This window comes from Seriola lalandi, unplaced genomic scaffold (genome assembly GCF_002814215.2).
Source record: "Seriola lalandi dorsalis isolate HSWRI2012SDOR001 ecotype SW California unplaced genomic scaffold, Sedor1 jcf7180002054563, whole genome shotgun sequence".
NCBI lineage: Eukaryota > Metazoa > Chordata > Actinopteri > Carangiformes > Carangidae > Seriola > Seriola lalandi.
The window spans coordinates 1,885,531-1,895,245 of record NW_019525116.1 but is presented as its reverse complement, the minus strand read 5'-3'; the positions used below and the strand labels follow the sequence as shown (position 1 = coordinate 1,895,245).

General features: G+C 40.1%; 1 protein-coding gene across 1 annotated transcript; it reads right to left on the bottom strand.

Annotated features, from left to right (window-relative positions):
- Nucleotides 1-219: 219 nt before the first annotated feature.
- Nucleotides 220-9,454, bottom strand: mcoln1b (mucolipin TRP cation channel 1b). Its single transcript, XM_023416271.2, has 13 exons — nt 9,224-9,454; nt 8,052-8,302; nt 7,708-7,869; nt 6,767-6,923; nt 6,098-6,173; nt 5,884-5,980; nt 5,597-5,696; nt 5,349-5,455; nt 4,336-4,485; nt 4,076-4,177; nt 3,758-3,880; nt 3,186-3,392; nt 220-2,664 (listed from the first exon to the last, which is right to left on the bottom strand). The coding sequence occupies exons 1-13, from the start codon at nt 9,264-9,266 to the stop codon at nt 2,533-2,535; spliced, it is 1,707 nt and encodes a 568-aa protein (XP_023272039.1). The 5' UTR covers nt 9,267-9,454; the 3' UTR covers nt 220-2,532.
- Nucleotides 9,455-9,715: the final 261 nt, after the last annotated feature.

The following is a 9,715-nucleotide window of genomic DNA, read 5'->3' as shown; positions in this document are numbered from 1 at the left end:
AAGAAACTTTTTTCTGGCTATTTTGGCAACAGGTTGATAAATGAACTTATTTTAACACTAATTTTTAAACATACCAGTGGAAATAGAAACTAAAGTAAATAATAATTTTAGTAGTACAGTTATTGATAGTATTGTAGATGGTAGAAAGATTTGATCAATTGACCAGTAAAACTGTGGAACAGAAAATAAATTAAAAGAAAAACCTTGATCTTGACACAGTTTCAGTGTTTCCAGTTTATTTTGATGTGTACTTTCATTCAGAAGGCAGCATCTTCACAGAAAAGATTCACTACAAATGAGGGTAAAAACCTGTACAACTTCCTCCAATACAGTAACAGATAAACTCCTTTTAGCTATTGAGGTAAATTAATTAAGACAGCATACAGAATATAAGTAAACAGAGCTAGTGAGCAATAATACTGTTCCCACTAAATCAAAATTGCATTGAAGAACCTTCCCAGAAGTGTCAGGAGAACATTAACCGATGCATTACGTGCACAGTGCTTTGCTCCATGCTCCATTGTGCTATATGGCTCCCGTGTGACACATTTAAATAAAACGAAGCTGTACATCAGTGCAAATAAGTAAGTGCGTAAATAAACCCTCTTTAAAAGAAAACACATGCTCCACCTGTTGTGTTTGTAAACAATATCAATTAATTTAAGTAAACATGTCAGAAAGCAGTAATAGAACAAAAAAAAAAAAGAAAATACAAAAGCATCAAACATTCGTGTAGCATCTGAAATCCTTTTGTTCCCTTTTATCCTGATGCAAATTTTTGTACAGTGAATGTCTCTCTTCTATTGAACAATGCCCTTCATTTGACCTTACACAGCATCGCTGGAATGACATTACCACTTCAGTAAGTTTCCATAGTAACAGGGATATCTTTAAAAAGCGTTGATGAAGAACTGCTGGTTTGTAGAGATGCCCTTAAGTCATTCACAAATAAAATGAATGAGTTATTAACCTCGTACACAAGGCTTCAGTGTCAGAGCAATGACAGTGTCCAAGTCTGACACTTAAAACTGAGCTGAGTGAGGAATCTGACTTCTGACATCGTACCTTTCCATAAAACCTATTATACCTTTTTTTTTTTTTCTGGGATAAAAACAGCATGAATAATTCACAAGTAAAAACCAAACTGCAGTGGCTAGTTAAAGGTAGCTGGTGTAACAGCCTTAGCTAAAGCTAATTACCCACATTCTTTTATAACCTATAAATAAGACAGTAGCTAAATCTAAAATCAGAATGGAGAAAAAAAGGTACACCAGATGAATTAGTCCTGCTAAATTCTTACTAGCCTAGCTTAGCAACCATCCACTGTAGTGAAAAGACATGACTACATTTTCATATTCACAACATTTTGAGTGCATTGTATTAAAATGCGTTTAGGTTTTATGTAAAGTCTATGACACTACGATTAATAATCAGCATAAAAAATACATAATATTAAGGTTTTACAACCTGTCTGAAAGCTGAAAGCCTTCAAACCCTTTTATCTCAACATTAGTTCCTGTAGTTACTGCAGATCTAGCACAATGTGTAAATCCTAAAATTTTCTACTACGGCAGACTTTTCTTCAAACGTCACTTGACACTGTTTGAATCCTGATTTTCTCTTTAGAATATTATTTTGCATGCTTGAATGGAGCACTTTAAACCAAATGGTGAAAATGCTCTGTCTTGCAGGGCATTAGCGTGCAGTCACCTGGCTCTTTACAGCAGAAACGGCTCATACATATTGATGACTAACTGGTTGCCTGCAGGGCTTGTCCTTCCTTGTGCAGCCATCATCTCCTTCCAGTCACAGGAGGACTTGAACAAAGGGGATAAGGGGTGAAAAATGAGAAAGGGAATGGACGAACCAGCCTTGACTGACAATGCTGCAGAAGCTAATGCACACTTACAGCACTTTATGATGGCTCTTTTTACCAGCTCGCCCGGCTGTCTCTTGTGTCTATTCTACCTCTGCTATGAAGATCCAGATGACAACTATATATATATATATATATATATATATATATATATATATATTAACATAATCAAGAGTCACAAAAATAATGTTTCCCTGTATATGGTGCATTCAGTTTTACTTGGTGGACCCTGTGTCCAGTCTACAGCAATGAACGTGTTTACTGGCATAATGCGCCTACTCATCAAAGCCATAACAAACTGACATTTCAAAAAGAGACAATAAATTATTCATACGGTACAAAAGCTGAAGCAGGTAATTGGGCTTGTGACAGTGAAGTGCGTTCTACCGTTCCAGCACAAATTTAAATGCAAAATTCAAACACGGGCACAGAGGACACTGTAGTCCAAGGTCAGTCGGTTCACTCTCAAGGCATTTACAGTCCCTGCTGGGTGTCGGGAAAAAAGGAGTGAAATTGCAGTCAGCTATCACTGGAGTGGAAATTTGGTGCTTTAAAGAGAGAGAAAAAAAAAAAAGTCTTCCATTCACACATACACCGCTTACTCCCTCTGTGCATCCCCGCCCTCCTCCTCCTCCTCCTCGTCCTCCTCTTCCTCATCAGTCACAGCAGCAGAGGAACGAGCACGACGGCCCCTCAGGCCCACGGAACTTGCCAGAGGTGGGAGTGTCCGTGCACTCTGCAATGAACGCGTGCAGGTCAGTGACGCGCACCTGCTCCTGTGTCTGGGCCTGTGGGACGACAAACATCAAGCTCAACATTTTCTCAACGTTAACCTCATCGCTGCTTCACGTGTCGTCACGTGTTGTTGTTCGTTTCTTTCCGTGTTTCAAAACACAGAAAGGCACAGTACTGCTTTGAGCTAAATGCTAATGACAATGCTAACATACTGATGTTTTAGCAGGTGTTATGTTTGACCTGTTCACCATCTTAGTTTAGCTTATTAGCATGCTAAGGGCTGCTAAATAGCACAAACCACAAAGTACAACTACAGGCTGATGGGAATGTCACTAGTTACTTGGTATAAACTAAAATATTAAACATATTGATATTTTGATCTATGGCAGATGAAAAGTCATTATTATTCATTGTCTGGGAACCGTGAATGTCCGTAGAAAATGTCATGATAATCCGTTTATTGGCTGAGATATTTCAGTCTGGACCAAATTAGTGGAGCAAGTGACCGACCGACTAAACAAAAACTGCACAGAAAGAAACGTGTAACAGCACGAAACCAAACCACAGGCCGTACCATAATGGTGTCGTAGGCTCCGGTGATGAGCGCGATGAAGAGCGACAGCACCATGTAGATGAAGAGGGAGATGAAGGTGTAAAGGTAGACCTGGCTGAAGATCCACACCAGCGTGCCGCTTTGCTCCATCTCAGCGAACGTCACAAACATGTCGTCCCCGTTGATCAGAGAAAACAGACACTCCGACACCATGGACAGGGAGCGGAACTGTATACACAAGGGGTCAGTGTTAAAAAGTTCATTTATATATTCAAAACACTTTGTTGTAGTGGTGTATTTTATAAATTTTGCTATAGGTTAGGTTTTATTAGCTGGTATTTGTGAAGTTGATTGATTTCCCTCCTTTAACCAGAACACATTACACATACATAATATTGCAAGCCATAAATAGTAAACCAAAGTAATGTTGTCATGATTCATATTTAATAGTCAGTTTTCTCCTCTCATTATACATAGCTACAAAGATGATATGCTAGAGGGCATTTTATGATAATTAGGCTGACATATACTTCTGGTCTGAATGATGCCGCCTCATTTCTGTATTGAGACATTGCTGAGTGTGTGTTCACTACCTTGGCATGATAAGGCCCCAGTACGATCCATCCGCAGAAGCAATATCCCATATAAATGGCGGCCGCACAGCAGCAGAAGCGGATCACATTAGGAAAAGCAGCTCTTAGAGTCACAATCAAGATCTGTGGGAAAACGAGAGCGAGAGGGAAAAAACAAAATATATTTACACTTCAAAGAAAGAGCAGCGAGGCAGACACGCGAGATAAAGAGGGGAAAAAAAGATCTCCTGGTAACATTACTGTGTGTGTGTGTGTGTGTGTGTGTGTGTGTGTGTGTGTGTGTGTGTGTGCGTATCTGTGCATGTGTCTTTCACGTACATTGTATTTCTGGAAGAAGCTGAGGTAGCGGATGACTCCCACCCACACCAGCAGAGTGGAGGTTCCCAGCAGGATACCGCACACATCATAGGATGAGAAATTCTGCATCACAACAGTCATCATTAATTACCAGAAACTGCACCGCCGTAAAAAAACTCCACAGTTTTCACTTCACAGGCTGAGATTGTTATTTTTTTTCTGCAACAGCTTCTTCTAGACAGTGAGCAGTCTTCACAATAACGTGTTATTAGCCGTCTTACCTTGGACTCTATCCCAATTTTGATGAAGCTGCCGACGATGGTGAACACGTCGCTGACAATGAGCAGAATGTACCAGCCGTTGATGAACTCCAATCTGTCTCCCCAGCTCACACTGCGGCCAAGTCTGTGTTTGAAAAACTGCACGTACTCCTGGGAAAAGAGATGACCAATGCAATGAGAAGCTGTCAGTAACAACAATATAGAAAGCAGCAGTCTTTATTTCTTGTGTGTGTGTATGATGCTACTCGTTCAGCAGTTTGTGTGAAAATAGTCATATTCAAATTTCTATTGTTTCTTCAACAGTGTTGTGGAGTTTTTTTTTAACACCAGCTGCAGCATGAAGTGATGTTTTTATGACGAGGTTTAAAGGTTTCACACCGCTCCACTGATCTACAGGTGGTGGTAAGATGACAAGCAACAAGCAATGTGCCAGCAAGATGCAGAGAAGAAGAAAACTGCCTGCTTTAAACATGGATGTAATCACTTATGCACGGTCTGATTGAATGTATGCATCAATCAAACTATATTTGTACAGCACTTTTCATACAGGACGACTGATGAGCTAAAAAGAAAAAGGACAAAATAACTAAGAAAGCTGACAGAGGTACAATAAAAATAGATTTAAAAAGCTATAATAACCTCAGCAAACCGAAACAAAGAACATTAATAATAAGAAAGCAGAGAAAATAGAATAAAATACAATTTAGAACATAATTACAAAAAATTAAGTGAATAAATTAAAGTGACTAATGACTAAAAACCATATTTAATGAAAAGCCAGGTACGTTTTGAGTTTACGTTTTAAGGTTTCAGCCCTTCGGGCTGCTCTCAGGTCCTCTGGTGCAAGACCATGAAGTGCTTCAAAAACTGGTAACTAATGTAGGGACTTTAAGGTGAAATGTTTTCTCTCTTTCTGGTCCTGGTCCTGTGTCACCATTTGAAGCAATTTTTTTTATGAAAAAAGTGTTGAATAAAGTATTCATCCTGTATAAATGTTTGTTCTGCTCTCTTACGTGTTGCAGCAGGATGCCTCTGAGGATGGAGCGGCCACACAGGAGCAGGGACAACAGACAGACAATCGCCACCAGCACATCGAAGAACTCTCGTGCATAGCTCTCCGCTGCCGGAGGAGGAGAGAAACAAGAGGGATCAAGGGCAGTTGAGAAAATGACACATAATAGAGTTGATATCAGGAGGCAGATGAGTGAATGTTTCCACACATCATGTGTCCACTGCAGCTCGTCCACCACCAGCTACTCACCGTGTCCAGACACGTTGGGGTCTTTACACTCCTTTATGGAGGCCTGGTTATGTAGACTGATCTTAACTTTGCCGCTGTGAGCCCTGTTGTCCATGACGATCTGAGAGCACAAACAAGAACCAGGGTGAATACACAACCTCTGCATTAGTTTATCTGAACTCTTTTCTCAATGTTTCGCTCATTTTAAAATACAAATTGGAAAAAACTGCAAATGTAGAGTTGAATGAGGAGAGATTTCTATCTGCCCTGCACTGTCAAGCAAAGAAATAACAGGAGAGAGAGATCACCGTGATAGCGAAGGTGTAGCAGTCAGGGATTTCATTGTTTATAATGGTCTGAATGTTGATGGCCTTCAGCTGGAAGTCGATTGTTACATTTATCAACCTGGAGATACACAGAGAAAACTGAATGTGCAAAGTTAAAACTGGAAAAGAAAAGAAAAAACTTTTTTTTTTTGTTTAAGTATCTAATGTTAAAAAAAACTACAGAATAACAACTTACTTGTAAAACTTGAGAGTGAAATTCTTGTAGTCAATGTTTCCAGGACTGTAATTCAGTGGACTCAGCCAGATGCAATCTGGAAAAAAGAAAAAGAAAAAAATCTGAAAATAGCATTAGAGGAACTAAAAAAGAAAATCACACGAGGAAGGCTTTTTTAAAAAAAACTATACCAATCGTCTTTTTCCACATCACATGAAGCCTAAACTAAACCTCTAAACTTCCTCAAAGCATTTAAATGCATAATCGTCTCCGTGGAGATTAACATTGATTTTTGAATGTCTTATTTTATTTATTACCACAAGATTTATTATGCACTGCCAATAGCCATATCTGCAGGATCAGCAGGTGTATGCAAATAACCCCTTTCCCAAGGCAGCCACATACTGAGTTTATGGAAAAAAAAAAAAACCTTTAATGTCTAATTTCTCTTGTGATAGGAACTATTTAAAGCCTTTAAAAGTAGGGCAGAGTTGCGGGGCACCTCTCGACATATCAGGAGCAGCGACACAATGACTCACTGACACAGTCATTTCCTCCAGGGAATATAAAATACGAGCGCTGGATTAAAAACAATGCTTTCGCTTTTACAGTCAAATAGGCAGTGACAGATTTACTGAACACCAACTGAATGTGAGGAGAGGGAGTCTGAAACATGAAAGGCCGTCCTACCGGTGACAACATGGGGGTCGATGTCGAAGGTGTCATTGACGGGGTCTATGGTGCCCTTCCTGTAGTACCTCTGGCAGAGGGACAGCGCAGTTCCGTTTTCTCCGACTCCCAACACGTATGCGTACCTCCCCAGTGAGATCTGAGGCAGAGCCATGTACTGGACGGGAAAAGAGAAGTGAAGAAGTAAAACTGAACTGGAAGCATATTAACAAAAACACAGGTATCTTCATATCTTCTTTTGAAGGTGAAAAAAACCTTTAACGCTTCAACCATACTTCATTCAGATTCTGTGTCCATCCCTCTGCAGCAGTGGTTCCCAACACGTCAGGTCAAAACTTTCATTTGTCCAATACTGTTAGTATTTCCCTCACACCACCAATGTGCAGCCTCATGGAGAAGTTAGCATTTCCACAGACTCTTTGTTTTCATTCATATTGCTGCTACTTTGAGTGAAAGAAACTGACACTTTATTTATGAAGCACTTGAATGCAGACAGTCGTGTAAAGGAGGTGTGTTCTGTGCTGTCTGCTTTTCTTAAATTGTGCTTTATTGGCTATTGTGGCAGTAAATATACTAAGCTCAACCTTGCACTAATGTATTATCTTATTTGAATGTTTATTTTTCTTCCTGAACACAAACACAAGGATATATATGTATATTTTCAAACAAATCCAATTTTCTTATTTTTTCATATTAGCTAAGCTACTCCACATTCTTTTCTACACACTCCCTGTCGTATGTTTGCGCTGCTGGAAATCACTGATCAACAGACCTGACTTAACAGGGACTATTTCTGCATTAAAAATTATTATAATGTAAACTGTTCTGAGAAATAAGAGACATTATTTAAACCTGAGTAAATATAATCTATTTAAAAACTATTTGCATGGCTAGATGCTGCTGGAGATAAAAGAGAAAATTCAACTTTAGCATTAGGCTACCTGCTCTATGGCAAAGTGGATGCGGTTGTACAGCTCCGTCTGCGTGTGGACTGCCTGAGGAACGCTGTCCTGGTAACCCTTCAGGAAAAGGTGTTTGAACGCTGCTGTGTTTTCCTCTTTAAATGTCACCACCATCTGGTTGCTCAGTCCAAACAGCACCAACTGAGAGTCAACGTCAAAACACAACAATCAGGTAAAAGCAGGAGCGAAGATACGACAGTCAGAATAAAGCACTTCAACAGCATAACATTCAACAAACAGACTGTTCTTGGACTGCAACATCTCATCATGTTCTGAGGTCGTATGAATTTATATGTCAGACTAAAGCATAAAGCTCTTCCCACCTGCACAGTCACAATGATGATTTTGAGCAGCTGCAGGCCCAGTTTGAAAGGCTTGCGGCCCTTGGCGTAGTACTTGTCACAAGGGCTCATGAAGAAGTACTTGAGTTTCCTCCTCAGGGCCCCCTCCTCCTCCTCTTCCTCCTGCTTCTGGTGGAGCTCAGAGCCCACCACACCAGTGGAACGGGAGCTCCCACCCCCAAGAAGGTCGTGGGACCCATAGCTGGCCAAAGAGGAGAGCAGCTTGTCCTTCTCTGGGAAACACAAAGATTCGGGATAGAGGATGAGCCTTAAACATCGGCATTGGTAAAATGTTAAAAGGGCTATCATGTGATTTAATTTGGCACTTGCATAAAGTTGGAGGACATAAAGACACAGAGATATCAAGATGTTTAATCTCTGGTTTAGGTCACACTCTAAAAACAACCCATCCAAGGTTTCCCACATTACAGCAGGGTAGCATCTTTAATTAAATTTAATCAACTAAAAAATGAGGAACATTTGTTGGTTTCAATTTTATTTTCTCTTCCTTGTCTTGTTTGAGGTTTGGACAGTTGGCCTGACAAAATGAGACATCTGAAGACCTCATCTTGGGCTCTGGGAAACTGTGATAAATATTTTTCATTGTTTAAATATGTTTTATATACCAAACTATTAATCAGGAAAATAATCTGTTTTCTACAGACATGCTTTCTTCTTTCAAACCCCACACCTCCAGCTTGTAACACAAACTATTATTTTTTTTTTTTTTATTCCAGGTTTTCAATCAAATCTGAGATCACTTGTACTTGAACTCACCTGTAAAATAAATTGTGTCAAATGTGGACTTGAATAAAAAAAATAAAATTAGATCTAACAGGCGGGGCTCTTTGACGATGATGTAAACATTTCCTTTGTTGATTCATAAGACCAATAATACAGATCACATCGAAGCGTAAGACCCTACCCTATAGAAAAGAATAGATGGACCGGATATCATATATATATATATATATATATATATTATATAGTATTTGGAACAATAATGGAGCACAGAGAGAGAGAGAGAGAGAGAGAGAGAGAGAGAGAGAGAGCCACAGATTCACTGGCGCCATGAAGGCAGAGAGGGAGAGAGAGAGAAAAAGAGAGAGAGAGAGAAAGAGAGAGAGAGAGACAGAAATGGTGTACCAACAAACCTGTGGCGCTGTCCTGGATGCAGGTGTAACTTGAAGAGGCCATGGTGACGCGTGGGCGATCACAGATGGAAAGATGGAGGAAGCCGTTACCGGCACAAACACCGAGCAGCGGGTGAAATCATGTCATTAAAGCGTGTCCGGATTTCATCTCAATAAAAGGGGGTGCTCGGTGTCGCAGTGTATGGATGACACCTAGGTAAACAGAGCACAGCTTCCTGATAACCACGTGACTGCATCATGTGACTGATGTCATGTCTGTAGTGCTGCTGCTGCTTGGTAACCAAACAAAACAATTGCACGGGTCCGTGAGTCATTCATTAGCCGATGCTGCCTGTTATTGTCCCACTGAAATGAAGACGTGCAATTCAATGCAGCGAACCAAAGCGTCAGTTTGTTCCATTATCCAACTTGTACCATGAAAGTTGAACAAGGAAGTCGAGAACCGGAAACAGAAACAGCTCGTCTTCAAAATAAAAGTTGCGCGTTTTGAAC

Coding starts and splice junctions, on each gene's coding strand:
- mcoln1b (XM_023416271.2), bottom strand. CDS start 9,266: ATGGCCTCTTCAAGTTACACCTGCATCCAGGACAGCGCCACAG. Junction 4,178..4,335: donor AAATTGGGATAGAGTCCAAG/GTAAGACGGCTA, acceptor GTTGTGATGCAG/AATTTCTCATCCTATGATGT. Junction 3,393..3,757: donor TGGGGCCTTATCATGCCAAG/GTAGTGAACACA, acceptor TTGTGTATACAG/TTCCGCTCCCTGTCCATGGT.